Genomic DNA, 16,249 nt, shown 5'->3' with positions numbered 1-16,249 from the left:
AAGAATGACTATTTATAAAATCTCCATACCACAATGAAACAACAAACTAAATCTTTTAGCATGCTGTCAGTATTATAGCTTCAGAGCATCATATCATAGCTAATGGGACTAACAAGGTTTTATAATTTTTTTCCTTTAGCAAACTTTCCTTGAATGCTAAGAAATAGGTTTCCAAAATAAATTCATTTTTCTATTGTTAATTGCTACTGTTTGTGTGTGGATTAAACATATAGTGCATGACAAAGCGTTAAACCTAGTGGATAAGAAATAGACATTACAAAACCTCATTTTAAACGTATATAGTATTTGTTTAGAATGGCTCCAAATACTCTTGCCATTACAATAAAGTAATAATGCATTTTTTGGCCATGGTCCTGCAATGAGCTCTGCATGGGCCTTTGACTGGATAGAGCCTTACTAGTCCAAGACTCTGTTCAGATGCAGGGATCTGCCCACATAGCACTTATTGCAAGATTTAGGCATTAAAAATAGCGTCTATCTATGAATACTTAATTATTCCTCCATTCAAAACCTGCCTAAATATACATTGAATATTACTTATGATATAAATAATAATATGGTCTCTTGTTTAAGTCATACAGTAGAACCTTGCTAATTTGCAGTTTGCTAATCAATATACGCCATAATTTGCACACAAGCAGTGCTGTTTCCTCCCTCAGAAAATACAGAGCTCCGAGTGGATATTATGAATAATATGTTACTTTTACACGTGTACTGCAAAACGTGTATGTAAAAATAATGTGAACCAAATTACATGTCAAATGTATGAACAAATTACTATAAATTTTGCAATGAATTATCCTTGCTATTTTTGTTTAACTTATTCACCAATTCAGTAATTTGCAATTCTCTCAGGCATGAGTGCAAATTAATGCACTTCTTCTATACTAATTTTATCATTTAGTTTCTATGTAAATAATTTCTGTATCTTTTAAAATTTCATTATAAAAAAAGCTAACTTTAAGCAATACAATTCTCCCAATAAACATATAGACAGTTTTGGTGATATAAATCTAGATTGAGGATTCTGTAGACTTGTGCAACACAGAAGCTCTTCATTTTATTTTATATGAATGATTTTGTGAAGTGCTACAAACCAACAGCAGCTCAAAATATAACCTTAGAATCACAGAATCTCAGGGTTGGAAGGGACCTCAGGAGGTCCTTAGAAGGAGTTCAGTACTCATTGTGCTGCTGCTAACATTATTCTAAAGTCACAGTTAATACAACATATTTGTTTGCTACACAAGGACAGAAGAAAAGAGGTAATTATTTGAAATCTCCACTTTGGAGGTACATGTGCTGACACATGGATCTGATAAATGCAAACCATTAAAGTTCTTACAGTTTTACCCGATCACCCCCTAGTGACCAATTGATGGAAGTGCATACCATCTTTATCAGTCCTTCCAGCTGAACTACAGAACAAAAAATCCAAGCTTCATTCAAAAAATGGAGAAAGTATCCTGAATTGGCACTATATACTGCCATTTAAATTAAGGCAACATAAAGCTTCAAACTCAAGTGGAAGTAAACTAAATAAGATCTCTCTCTTTTTATTAGTAATGCAAAGCAAGAACTTGACTAAGAATATATATTTCAAAAACCAAAAGTAAAATTAAACAGAAAAAACTTGTGACTAAAACTGAGATAGAGTGTACGCATTTTTAATACCTCATGATACTAACATGTCTATAGGTACCACAGAAGGAGTTTAAAACGTTTATAATTTTATAGTTTTCAAATGTTCACATTCTTACATGTGAAACTTATGGATGGTACAATAGAAATAATTAACATATAACTCCTTTCAGTAGAAGGATTTCAAATCACTTTGCAAATTTTAAGACTTGCAACATACGTTGTGAGATAGGTAGTGTTATACCCATTTTATAGATGGCATAAACAGACACAGAGAAGTTTCGCCTAAAAAACGGTTACATTGTTGGTTTGCAGTGGTGACCAATTCCGTCTCATTGTTTCCTTTCTATTCCCTGTGTGTAGCCATTTGTGGTCTCTTGTCTTATACTTAAATTGTAAACTTCTTGCAGGCAGGGACTGCCTTTTCATTCGCTGTTTGTACAGCAGCTAACACAATGGGGGGGGGGGGGGGTCCTAATCTATGACTAGGGGTCTTAGCTGTTCCAGTAATACAAATTAATAATACTTACAGTGATTTCGCCAATGCTAATAAACCCAACCACTCTCCTGCTCTAATCACTAAACAACACCCCCCCCCTTTAGGGAAAGTAGTGGGTAACATTTACCAAAGATAAGTTTCTTTTCAGGAAAATAAGGAATATAGGAAAACCATCTAAAATATATTCAGGGAAATAGCTAGTTTCAGAATGACAGAAAGTCAAATTGTTGGATTTTCAGGAAACACTATTGTGGAAAAAATGAACTGCAATCTGTTTTTTATTACTGAAACAGGTAATGGAATGATACTAAGGTCTGTAATGATATGTTTAGTACAGGTTGAACCACTCTAGTCCGGTCCCGGCTGCCAGCCCCCTCCCCGGGGGCTCTGAGGACGGCTCCAGGTCCTCCCCCCCCCCCGCCTCCCAGAGCTTGAACGCTGTGAATCAGCTGTTTGCGGTGCTCCGGAAGCGCTGGGAGGGAGAAGGAGGAGTTGGTAAGTGTGGGGCCTCCGGCACATGAGAGGCGAAGGGGAAGGACGGCAGAGGGGGGAGCTTGGTGCCAGTGGATGCTCCACACCCACTAATTTTTCCCTGTGGGTGCTCCAGCCCTGGAGCACCCATGGAGTCGGCGACTATGCCAGACAATGGATGTTGCCAGACCAGGGAGTACCGGATGAGAGGTTCAACCTATATTGATAAGAATATTACTATCTTCCCTGTAACGATCAAAACTCAGAATAGCATAAATTTATACAAGGTAAGTTAGAAAATGTTTAACAGAACATGTAATTTAAAATTAAATTTTCCAGCCTTAAGATATTTATCTGTGCAGCAATTAAAAACATTCTGTGGGAAGTTAAAATAATTGTAAGAGGCCTGCAATTAACAGTGTGTGTACTTCAGCTTTTGTGGAGTTAGTACATGTTCTATATATTAATTTGTGTACCAGTGACAACATGCAAAGCTGTTACCATCCATCAAATAATTTTTTTTTTTGTAGTGGGAGAACCTAAAGTATATATTTTTTTACCACTGCATGAGAGGTATGGCAGAACCAGTATTCCAGTTAATGGTAGGACACGTACTGCAAAGGAAAGTGATAAGTTTGTGTTAAAAATGATACTTTCATAACAAATATTGCTATTTTTTTCAAAATTCTTATGAGAAATATAAATTGCTCATTGGTATTATTTAAAAGCTCTGTTTGATTAGATTAATCATTTCAGACAATATCTTTTCTTTACTCGTCAAGCTCTTACTGCCAACATTTGAGAAATACTGATCACAAGCACACTACTACTCTTTAGGACATAAGCAGAATAAATTGACTGAACATTAACTATACACTATACTTACAACTGTCAACTCTAAATTTCTCCTGTAAAATAAGCCAAAACCTACAATTAACAACTTATATCAAGTTACTTCATATAGATTTCCATATATTCATACTTGCGTCCTATCAGGTCTCTCTTCCTATTAAAAGTACTGGAAAATTAACAGTATAGCGAATCAAGACTAACAAAACAAGATATAAACAAGAGTGAAATAGCTCGTTTTACCTAAATCAAAAACACAAGACAATGAAATACAACAAAACACATAGCTAGAAGCACTTTTCTTTAAAAATTAGTTGTGTATGCATTTAGTAAGGAAAGACTGTCATAATATAGTCTAAGAGCATTAAAGTCAGAGCTGTGCTTTCAATGTATATGGGTTGACACACTGTGTTTTGCTTCAAGTTTGGAAATCAAATGCATCCAGCAGCTCAAAATCCAAACAGACCTAAATCGGAGGGTTTTGATTAAGTCTTCTGATGAAAACTGGCAAAGCCACTTAGATTTTCTTAATTTTCACCTAAAATTGTGAAAATGACCCATATTTGCCCCAAACCTTTACAACAGGACTAGAAAAACTAGCTGGCAACATTACCCTGAATACTGGGTTTGTCACTAAACATTTGCAGAGATTTAATTAAGATCAGTGAAACTAATGGGTTGAGCCATGCTACTTTTTGGTTGTCAGTTTAAAAAAAACATTACAAAAACAACACACTAACCAGCAGACCTATCAGACAACTGAAGCTTGTCAGAATTATGGAAATTGAAATTCAACTGACTTTCTCACTAAGTATTACTAAGGACTTGTTTTTACATGAGAAAGTTGAGCCAATTTAACTAAAGATGTGATTTTTAAACCGATTTATTTGAGCTGGTGCCAAAAAGTGTGGACACACTTATTTCACTTTTAAACCAGGCTTATTTTGGTTTAGCATAAATTAATCTAAGTAATCAGTTTTAGCTAAACCAAAATAAGCCAACCTTTTAACAAAATAAGCATGTCCATGCAGGGATTTGCACCAGTTTAACATAAATAGGTATGCCTATTTAACTTCAACTGGTGCAACTTTTATCACATAGACAAGACCTAACATACCCTTTTTCCTCGATGAAATGTAGGGAGCAAACACATCAATTTCTGCAGCTTTTAAAACTCCAGCTGAAAAGTTACCAAGCCAAAAGACCCAGTCTTACACTAACTAATATATGCAGAAATATAAAAATAACTTGCAAATACATTAGCTATACACACACACACAAATTGACATACTGTAATTTATAAACCCATATACATGCACACAGTTTTAAAAAATAAACCAAGTTAATTTTTAGACATCAAATGCACTAAAAACCATGGGTAAGAGGGGCATTCAGTACATAAATGATTTTTAACTTGCCTTCCTTCCCCCACACTGTAGGCTAGAACAGAGTTAAATTAGCTTAGTTAAATAAAAAAAAATGCTTCGTGGTTTGTGTGTACAGTGCTGGTTTTGCTAGCAGTTGTGAGAAGGCCTTGAAAGAATATGGCTTAACTGGAAAAGCTAGCCCTGAAGGGTAATTGATAAAGATAAAGGGCAGAAGAAACCCCAGTTATAATATAATTAGTTAATAATAAGAAAAAATTGTGCACATTGAACCAGCAATGACCTGAAACTGGCCCCTACATGGTTTTTAACTAAGTTAGTAACAGGCAATGCCATCACTGGTTTATGAAAAGGGTACAAAAGGGTGAACTCCTGAAGGGTCATTGTTAATGCCTGACTAAATTGGGTCTAAAACTCCTGGGTTCAGCCTGTTTGTAAATATCATGATCAGATGCTTATAAATGTTTTGTTACTCTTTGGATGTAGTAAGTTGTTTATTATTTAGGCTTTTTAGGCATGTTTAGAGCAATTGTATAAATATGATCACTGTTTGGATTTAACAAAGGAATCTGCGGTTAAATTAGTGTCATGGTAATATCCCCTACATAAATAATAATTCCAACACACAAAGCTCAGATTTGATGGTTTCCACTTCACTGTGGCATCTCAGCAAAAACCATGGAACCGTGCTACTAAGGAACTTCACTAGAGACTGAAGCCAGCTTACGAAGGACTAAAGGGAGGTGTTTTTCTTTAAGTATACAGCATGCTTTGGAAAAGATTTATTATATTTATATCCCAAAGGATATAAAACAATATTAAGAAACTTTTTCAAAACTACATAATGGAACCCAACACCTACCTGCTCCTTACGGACTGGCTCCATGCTCTAGCACAGTCCCATGGTAGCTGTTGGAACCTTACATCAGACAAGGAGATGTTACCTAGGGAGGTGGTGGAATCTCCTTCCTTTGAGGTTTTTAAGGTCAGGCTTGACAAAGCCCTGGCTAGGATGATTTAGTTGGTGTTGGTCCTGCTTTGAGCAGGGGGTTGGACTAGATGACCTCCTGAGGTCCCTTCCAACCCTGATATTCTATGATTCTATGATTTCTCATTTACCTCCCTGTAATCCCATGATGGTGCAGTTTTGTGGGGACCCTCTGTTCTGGTCAGACTGCTTGAAGTGCTCCTAGGGCTTTAATGTGGAGCCAGCCTATGGAGTGGTGGAGTCTGCCTTTCAGAGTCTGACCATCTTTCCCTGGCAGAGCAAGGGTCCTTGGGCTGAAAGCCAGACAGGCTCAATCCCAATTAGGCTTCAGCCTGAGGAAGAACTGCATAGGAGGAACACAGGCTTCTCTGCATCCCTACAGGGCATGGCGGAGGGGCAGTGAGCATGGTAGAGAAGACGGTCTGTGAGTGAAACTCTGTGTATGACAAAAGCCCCAGCAAACACTCCCTCAGGAGGAGAAGACAAAGGAGGAGGAGGCTAACCCCATATTTCCTCCCGATTTATTCATTACCAGGAGTAATCACTGCCTTGTGAAGGACACATTTGCTTCCGTCATTCTGGGAGTGTATGGGATATGCAGGACTTACCCCTGAGTATCCTGAGAATCCCCTGATTCATAGTGGGAGTAAGGAGAGCTGTGTAGGAGCCCTGCTTCTTTCCCCAGGGAGCTGAGGACCCACTTCACTATCTGGGAGGGACACTAGTTCCTTTCAGGATTTTTTCCCCCTCCAGCCCATGTCTGTTGCAAGACTTACCCCCTAAAATGACCAAACAGCTTTCTCCTCATCCTTAGACTCTCTACCCGAAAGCTCAGAAGCTCTTGATCAGGCTTTTCTGTGAGACATTGGGGCAGGGTTGGGACTCGACTTGCTGATCTGACTCTGAGCCCACTGCCCAAGCAGTGCCAAGGTCGGTTGGCTGGACTCTGAGCCCCGTGCCCTAGTAATGCAGAGGTCAGCTAGATGGTAACAAGCAGGTCATAATGAATCCTCTATAGATCTTGTAAGTGCTGCCTTATGTAAGGAACAACGCTTAAATTTAAGTCTGGTGTTTTTAGGACAGCTCTGCAAAGGAGTCTAACAGGAGATGCTGCAGTAGCAGATCCAGGTGGCTGAAACCGCCCTGCTGCTATTTATCTCCCTCCTCCCCTCGATGAGATGATAAGTCAAAACTGCATGAAAATGAATAATAATAAAGGCTTTAAAACAAAATGGTTGGGAGAAACTGAACTACCAGCTTGCTCCATCACCAGAGGCAGAAAATCTGGTGGCCTTAGCTGAAGAGCGAAGCTTAGTCCTGGAGCCTCCAGCAACAACACTGGACCACCTCCGAATGCCACAGGAGGGGGAGCATTAGCCCATGAGTAATGGATGAAGACAGAAACTGTGTAACAGAACAGCAAGGCTAGTTAGGCAGTCAATTGGCAACTTTCCTATATTAAAAAAAAAAACAACCCAGGAAACACTAAAATCACCAATACATGACTAATGCTGACCTTGGAACAGTATTTCCCAAGCATGGTATCTGAATCATGCAACTGTTGTTCTATAAAGCAAACAGAGACTACTGCATCCAGTGTCACGCTGTACATTTTAATGAGATCTTTTCTTTATTCCTTTTAAAAATTTAAACTAACATAAGAGCCAAGAAAATGAAATGCAAATAGTTATGTAACAGCTTTGTAACTCAAGGGGACAAATTCACTTAAGGCTTTTAGCCTCATGTTATGCTGTTAGCCACTAAGCACATTTTACATAAGTCTAGTTTAAAAACAAATCAAAATCAAAATAAATAAATAAAAACAGTTTGGCTCTGTATAAGCTGCAGGAGAGAAAAAAGTAGAAAATTTGATGGTAGCAAAGCTTCAAGATTAGACTTCAGTGCATTATAGAAAACTAACAATTATATTCCATAGATGAATAGCCCACTCCAGATCATAATGTTATGAGTATGGTATAAATGGATTAACAAACTATTAACATCTATTACAGCAACAATACATCAGGTGTGAAAAAAATCTTCAGGACTAATATAGTTGTAAGAGATTCTCTTCCCTTTTAAACACTATTATAATATTTATTATTTCATCACAAAAAAGGCAACATTAAATATCTCATGGCTTTACGTTAAGTGCACATGGTGATGATTACACAATTTTAGCAAAAAGAAAAGGAGTACTTGTGGCACCTTAGAGACTAACCAATTTATTTGAGCATAAGCTTTCGTGAGCTACAGCTCACTTCATCGGATGCATACTGTGGAAACTGCAGAAGACATTATATACACAGAGACCATGAAACAATACCTCCTCCCACCCCACTCTCCTGCTGGTAATAGCTTATCTAAAGTGATCACTCTCCTTACAATGTGTATGATAATCAAGTTGGGCCATTTCCAGCACAAATCCAGGTTTTCTCACCCTCCGCCCCCCCTCAACACAAACTCACTCTCCTGATGGTAATAGCCCATCCAAAGTGACCACTCTCTTTACAATGTGTATGATAATCAAGGTGGGCCATTTCCAGCACAAATCCAGGTTTTCTCACCCTCCGCCCCCCCGCCCCCAAACTCACTCTCCTGCTGGTAATAGTTCATCCAAAGTGACCACTCTCCCTACAATGTGCATGATAATCAAGGTGGGCCATTTCCAGCACAAATCCAGGTTTTCTCACCCCCCACCCCCATACACACACAAACTCACTCTCCTGCTGGTAATAGCTTATCCAAAGTGACCACTCTCCTTACAATGTGCATGATAATCAAGGTGGGCCATTTCCAGCACAAATCCAGGTTTTCTCACCCTCCACCCCCCTACACACAAACTCACTCTCCTGCTGGTAATAGCTCATCCAAACTGACCAGCTCGTTCACCTGCACATCCACCAATGTGATATATGCCATCATGTGCCAGCAATGCCCCTCTGCCATGTACATTGGTCAAACTGGACAGTCTCTACGTAAAAGAATAAATGGACACAAATCAGATGTCAAGAATTATAACATTCATAAACCAGTCGGAGAACACTTCAATCTCTCTGGTCACGCAATTACAGACATGAAGGTCGCTATCTTACAACAAAAAAACTTCAAATCCAGAATCCAGCGAGAAACTGCTGAATTGGAATTCATTTGCAAATTGGATACTATTAATTTAGGCTTAAATAGAGACTGCGAGTGGCTAAGTCATTATGCAAGGTAGCCTATTTCCCCTTGTTTTTTCCTAACCCCCCCCCCTCCCCCGACGTTCTGGTTAAATTTGGATTTATCCTGGAAATGACCCACCTTGATTATCATACACATTGTAAGGAGAGTGGTCAGTCTGGATGAGCTATTACCAGCAGGAGAGTGAGTTTGTGTGTGTGTATGGGGGTGGGGAGTGAGAAAACCTGGATTTGTGCTGGAAATGGCCCACCTTGATTAACATGCACATTGTAGGGAGAGTGGTCACTTTGGATAAGCTATTACCAGCAGGAGAGTGAGCTTGTGTGTGTGTGGTTTTTTTGGGGGGGGAGGGGGGAGAAAACCTGGATTTGTGCTGGAAATGGCCCACCTTGATTTTCATACACATTGTAAAGAGAGTGGTCACTTTGGATGGGCTAATACCAGCAGGAGAGTGAGTTGGGGCGGGGGGGGCGGAGGGTGAGAAAACCTGGATTTGTGCTAGAAATGGCCCAACTTAATTATCATACACATTGTAAGGAGAGTGATCACTTTAGATAAGCTATTACCAGCAGGAGAGTGGGGTGGGAGGAGGTATTGTTTCATGGTCTCTGTGTATATAATGTCTTCTGCAGTTTCCACAGTATGCATCTGATGAAGTGAGCTGTAGCTCACGAAAGCTTATGCTCAGATAAATTGGTTAGTCTCTAAGGTGCCACAAGTACTCCTTTTCTTTTTGCGAATACAGACTAACACGGCTGTTACTCTGAAACCAACAATTTTAGCACAAACCCTTAATTCTTCTTCATGGATAATCCTAATCCTAGAAAACCAAGCGGTTGTTTCACTCAGTGAAGACCTGGGGCCTCTTGCTCAGTTTTTCCGTGAATATGCGGTTTGCTGGACACCTGGTGGAGTGCTTAGGACCTTCCCTTCCCCCACATTAGTGCTCAGCAGAGCCATTCTAGCAGCTCTACATGTGGGGGGCCTAGTATGATAAGTGGGGACCTCACCAGCCTGCTCATGGTCTGGCTGTCTTCTCTGCCAGAAGCTGCATAGCACTGTAACCTGAAGCACCGCTCATTAGTTACCAAGATGTTCAAAGGGCTCAGATTTGAGATTTTGGTTTGGGTTTATGTCCAGTGTGTACTGTTAAAATAATGGCTTTAAATAACAAGCATAACATGAGCAGAATTATTTCTATATAGAATGAATTAGCTGCTTTTTTGAAAACAGAATTGTAGTACGTATTTGTTATTCTTAATAATTCATGTCGGATGCAACTTAAATACAAATCTACTGTAAACTTTTCATTTCAGCACTGTAAAATGCAAGCTTTCAGTATGTGAACTTCATTAGATTAAAAAGCATTATACAAAGTGAAGGAAAAGCACACTAAATCTTGGAAGAACACAAAGTGTTCAGGTTGGTTATGAGAAGCATTGAACAATAATTTTTGGTTTCCATTAAATTTTTGCGAACAGACTTACCTTTGCCAGCATTTCTAGGAGGGAGAGGAGGAGCATCTGCTGTTGGAGAAGCTGGAGAATCTGTGCTTGTAGAGACAAAAATCTGATTTGTAAAGGCTCCGTAGGACAGTCTTTGTTTGTCTCTAGGAGTGCTAAATCCAGGCAGAGTCATTTTGTCTTGGGGGGAAAGACTGGAAGAGTGGCAAAAGCTCTGGGGTCTTGGAGAACGTTCTTTCTTTATAGGACTAGGCTATGAAAACAGAGAAAAATTACATTATTGCACAGATTTAGTATAGGAGGGCCAATATAGTCATCATATACACATTTTGGAGTCCTGCAATTCTCAGCTTTGTCATCCTTTTTACAATGCTATACAAAATGTGAAAGCCACTGTGTATATATACAGGAAGGGTTTGTGTGTGTATGTATGATTAAATACAGAAAAAATATTTGTATGATTACAACAGAACTAGTTCCTGATATACATATACATAGAAACCAATATGACTTCCTTGCTGATTGGTTAGATAACTTCAGCTCATCCCCTTAAGGTATCCTCATTCGTGAAACTCCCACTTCTCTCACATAAATTAATGGCTGTGGCTTTAGCAGATTAAAATTTACAAGTTGTAATTAGATTATCGGCACTGAAAACTGTATATGTACTGCTATACAGTTATGCTATTCACCTTGCTTGGTTTTTAACAAAGTATTATTTAGGAGGTAACAGTAAACCTTCATTTTGAATTGCACTTAAAATCCTGGCCCAACTGAAATCAAGGGGGAAGACTACCAATGGGGCCAGGATATTAATTTAAAATTACATGTGATGCTAGAATGAATTATAAATGCATAGAGAAATAAAGGAATAACTTTTCAGGCAAACAAGTTTGGCATGCTTACTGCAGTAGCCATTTACAAGATGCTATATTTTCTTTTCCCAAAATATGTGTCATTTTCGATTTTGAAGATCCCTAAGGTCCCCATTTTTGGTAATAATGGGGCAACTTCCAACATTTTTAGTGTATTTTTCCTCATATCTGTGTGAGGTAGGGAAGTACTGTTATCCCCATTTTACAGATGGGGAAAGAGCACTCAGAGCAATTAAGTGACTTGGCTAAGGTCACACAGGAAGCCTGTGGGAGAGCACGGAATTGAAACCTGGTCTCCCAAGACCTAGACAATCACTCTAACCACTAGGAAATCCTTCCTTTTGCCCTGAATTTGGTTCTTTCATGACTCCTTTTTCCAGAACTGTGCAACACAGTTCTTGAAAAACAGACAGGGCTGTTGATGCAACAAGTAAAAACAAATTATGGATTTGTAGAAAGTGTATTTAACACAAAAAGTGCATCTTATGAATTAAAAAAACCTAACCTATCTCAATTTGGAGGGAAAAAATCACCATAAAAAGGACAACTATATTGATTTAATTAAATTCATTTTCTTCTGGCAGCTATAATTAAAGCTGAAAGTAAAAATGTGCAACATTTTTTTTAAATGGCATACATGCATTTTACATTAAAGATATGTCCGGTCTCCAACGGGCATATTTTAACATCTATGAATAGACATTTTAATCAAAGGAGAAATGGTTACCTACCTTTCCATACCTACCTACCACACCTGCTCTTCGAGGTGTGTTTCACGTATCCATTCTACTGAAGACATGTGCGTGCCTACTACACAGTTGTCAGAACTGCAGTACTCGTCGGGCGGCTCAAGCACCCTCTGTCACCACAGAGCCGCTCCCTGCCAATTGCTTCTTATCGGATAGATTCCGACAGAGAGGGGAAGGAGGGCGAGTCGTCGAATGGACATGTGCTACATATCTCAAAGAACAAGTTACAGAAAGGTAGGTAACCTTTTTTCCCTTTCTTTGCATGATTGCACATGTTAATTCTGCTGTAGGTGACTCACAAGCAGATTAACGTGGAGGCGAGCTTGGAGTCTATCTGAATGACTGTACAACAACCCACCCAAAACTGGCATGATTCCTGGACCGATGGGAAATGGTATAATCATAGAATCATAGAATATCAGGGTTGGAAGGGACCTCAGGAGGTCATCTAGTCCAACCCCCTGCTCAAAAGCAGGACCAATCCCCAACTAAATAATGAGCAGCAAAGGTGTGAACTGATGACCAGGTTGCTGCTTTGTAAATGTCTCAGATAGGTATTTGTGCTAGGAAAGCTGCTGAAGCTGCTTGCACTCTAGTTGAATGAGCCACTGACATTAGCGAAGTGGTAGCAAAACGAACGCAAGACGAAATCCCGGAGGAAATCTTCTGAGTGAAGCCAATTTATCTTTCACTATCTGCAACTGTGACAAATAACTGGGCTGAAAATCTAAAGAGTCTGATGCAGTCAAGTAGATGGCTAATCACATCCTAGATCCAGTAAATGAAGCTTCTGCTGATGTGTATGCTTGTGAAACTTCAGGAAAAAAGTTGACAAATAAATTGCTTGGTTAATGTGGAAACTGGAAACCACCTTTGTCAAGAATTTTGGGTCAGGGTGGAGGTAAACTTCATCCTTATGGAAAACCGAATAAGGAGGTTCTCAAACCAAGGCTCTCAATTCACCCACTCTCCTTGCTGAGGTAATCACAATCAGAAACACCGTTTTCATGGAGAAATGGAGTCGGAAGCAAGTCACAAGAGGTTCAAAGGGAGGTCCCATTAATTTTGTTAGCATGATGTTGAGATCTCATGAGGAAACAGCTTCTTGAACCTGAGGATATAATCTGTCCAACCTTTTAGAAACCGGATAGTTTGGAATTGGAGAAAAAACAATCTATTACCCACTGGAGGGATGGAATACTGAAATTGTTGACAAATGTATTTTAGTGGAACTGTCAGACCTTGATGTTTTAGGAGCAACAGACAATTCAAAACATGGCTAATGGAAGCCTGCACTGGAAAGAGACTTTTCTGTTGAGACCACATAGAAAAACATTTTAATTTGGCCAGGTAAGTATGTCTAGTTGAAGGCTTTCGGCAATTCAAAAGCACTTCCTGAACATCTTTCGAGCAACTATTTCCACTGTGCTAGCCATGAAGCATCCATATTGTCAAGTGGAAGGCCTGTAGTTTGAGGTGGAGCAGACAGCCAGGGTCTTGAGAAATCACACGTAAATTTAATGGAAGAAGTAGAAGTGGCCTCGCTAACAATACTAGCAGGGTCGAGAATCAATGTTGCCAAGACCACGGTGGTGCTGTCAGTGAGGCAAGCATGATCCTGCTTGGCCTTGAACAGGGCTCTGAGTAGAAATAGTATCAGAGGAAAGGCAGAAAGTGTCTGTCAAAGACCCTGAGCTGTGACCCCCATGGGAACAGAACTGATGGCACTTTCTGTTGGCCTTTGCTGCAAACAGGTCCATTTGGGGAGTTCCCCCACAGCCGGAAGATAGACCTGGCAATGTCTCGATGTAATGACCACGTGTGGTGAGCAAAGACCAGCTTAGGTGATCTGCCAACATGTTCTGTTCTGGAAGTTACGCAGCTTAGAGGTGAATGGAATTGGTTACGCAGAATTCCCAAAGTAGAACTGCCTCCTTGTACATTTGGGACAAAGGTACCACTCCCTGTCTGATTACATAAAACATAGTTGCTGTGTTGTCTGTTAAAACTAGCAGATATTTTCCCAGAATACACGGATGGAATGCCAAGTAGACTAGATGGATAGCACATAGATCCCTGAAGTTTATATGAGTCCTCAGATTCTGTGATAACCAAAAGCATTAAGTTTGCACGATTCCAACGTGTACACCACAATACAGGGACGAGGCATTTGTGACTAAAATGAGATTTAGTTGCGGAGAAACAAAGGGAACTCCCATGCAAACGTTCCAAGGGTCTGTCCACCAACTCAGAAAGGACAAAATTTCCTCTGGACGTGAATCGCTCTGTTTAGATGATGTTGAAAGGGGACATACATTGATGCTACCCATCCCTGAAGCCTCCTGAGGAGTAGTCTGTCATGCTGTACTACATAGGTATGTACATATGCTGCCTCGTGCCCCAAAAGTTTGGGGCAAATGTGCACTGTGGTAACAGGATGTGCTTTTAGATCCAACATGGTCTCAGAGTGTTTGGAACCTTGAATGGGGCAAGAAACACTCTGGTTTTTGTAGCATCTAGGAGTGTCCTGGTAAACTCTATTCTCTGCACAGATTTTAGAATTGGTTTGTCCAGACTGAGTAAGAGCCCCAGTGTATTGAAGGTGGATTGAATGATGGCCACACTGAACAGCACTTGAGACTCGGACTGGCCTCTCACCAGCCAGTTGTGCAGGCAGGGAAACACACGGATTCCCAATCTCCTCAGATATGTAGCTACCAGTACCATGTGCTTTGTGAAAACATAAGAGGCTGCTGACAGGCCAATGGAAGTACCATGAATTGATAGTGTCCCATTCACTACAAACCTGAGAAACTTCCCATGGTCTGGACAGATTGCTCTCTGGAAGTAGGCATCCTGAAAGTCAAGAGCAGCATACCATTTGCCCTGTTCCAGGGAAGAAATGATGGAAGCTAGGGTAACCATATGGAACTTTATTTTCTTCAGGTACTTGTTTAACTCTCTTAGGTCTAAAATAAAAATGAGACGACCTTTTGATTTGGGAATAAGGAAAGAGTGGGAATAAAAACATTTTTCCCTGAGGAACTCTCTCTGTGGCTTCCACTAGAAGGAGAAATTGGACCTCCCGCTGATGAATGGTCTTGTGAGCAGTCCCTGAAGAGGGATGGGAAGAGAAGTGGAGTTGGAAACGAATGCAGGGAATAGCCCAGATCCATTATGCTAAGGACCCACCAATAAGATGTGGTGTGAGTCCAAGCATGAAGGACTGGCAAAGATAGGGTAGAAACAAATTGGTTTGTAACTACTGGTATGCTGTCTTTGACAAACCCGTGAAAATGCATATTTAAACTGGGCTGCTGCTTGTCACAGATGACAAGGGGGGCTGTCGTCTCCTGTAATTCCTGCCTCTTTTTCTTGGCAGGTCTTGGTGCCAAGGTATAAAATTCTGATATCTGTGAGCCTGATGGGGCCAGAACTGTTTCCTCTTTGTCACCAGCATGTAGATTCCAAGTGACTTCAGTGTTGTCCTGGAATCTTTTAGGTTACACAGCCTATCATCCATCTTTTCCAAGAAGTGGGACAGACCATCACATGGCAAATCCTGGATGATGTGCTGTACTTCAGGAGAGAGACCGGAAGACTGCAGCTATGAACACCTCCTTACAGACATGGCAGATACCATGCATTGAACTGCTGAGTCCACCGCATCCAAGCAATCCTGAAGAGCTGTCTTTGCCACCAACTTACGCTTCTCTATCATAAGAGTGAACTGTCTGGAGTCCTCCAGTAGCTGTCTTTAAACATTGTGATGTTTTATAGACTCACAGACTTTAAGGTCAGAAGAAACGACCATGATCATCTGCTCTGACCTTCTGCACACTGCAGGCCACAGAACCTCACTCACCCACTCCTGTAATAGACCCATAACCTCTGGCTGAGTTACTGAAGTCTTCAAATCATGATTTAAAGACTTCAAGTTACAGAGAATCCACCTTTTACACTTGTTTAAATCTGCAAGTGACCTGTGCCCCATGCTGCAGAGGAAGGTTAAAAAAACCCAGGGTCTCTGCCAGGGGAAAATGCCTTCCCGACCCCAAATATGGCAATCAGTTAGATCCTGAGCATGTGGGAAAGACCCACCAGCCAAACAACTGGGAAAGAACT

At 40.3% G+C, this 16,249-nt stretch overlaps 1 protein-coding gene across 2 annotated transcripts in view; it reads right to left on the bottom strand.

The window, feature by feature from the left end:
* Positions 1 to 16,249, bottom strand: part of ASAP1 (ArfGAP with SH3 domain, ankyrin repeat and PH domain 1) — a 329,167-nt gene that overhangs the window by 32,409 nt on the left and 280,509 nt on the right. Inside the window, exons 24-25 of one of the 2 annotated variants that reach the window (XM_073330123.2) lie at positions 10,525 to 10,753; positions 3,193 to 3,246 (exon numbers count right to left, since the gene is read on the bottom strand). In XM_073330123.2, coding sequence (XP_073186224.1) covers positions 3,193 to 3,246; positions 10,525 to 10,753 — 283 coding nt within the window. The remainder of the gene's footprint in view (positions 1 to 3,192; positions 3,247 to 10,524; positions 10,754 to 16,249) is intronic. The other variant, XM_073330124.2, reaches the window with a different exon arrangement.

This window comes from Lepidochelys kempii, chromosome 2, assembly GCF_965140285.1.
Source record: "Lepidochelys kempii isolate rLepKem1 chromosome 2, rLepKem1.hap1, whole genome shotgun sequence".
NCBI lineage: Eukaryota > Metazoa > Chordata > Testudines > Cheloniidae > Lepidochelys > Lepidochelys kempii.
Note: the sequence above shows the minus strand (reverse complement) of the source record. Positions and strands in the feature narration are given on the sequence as shown.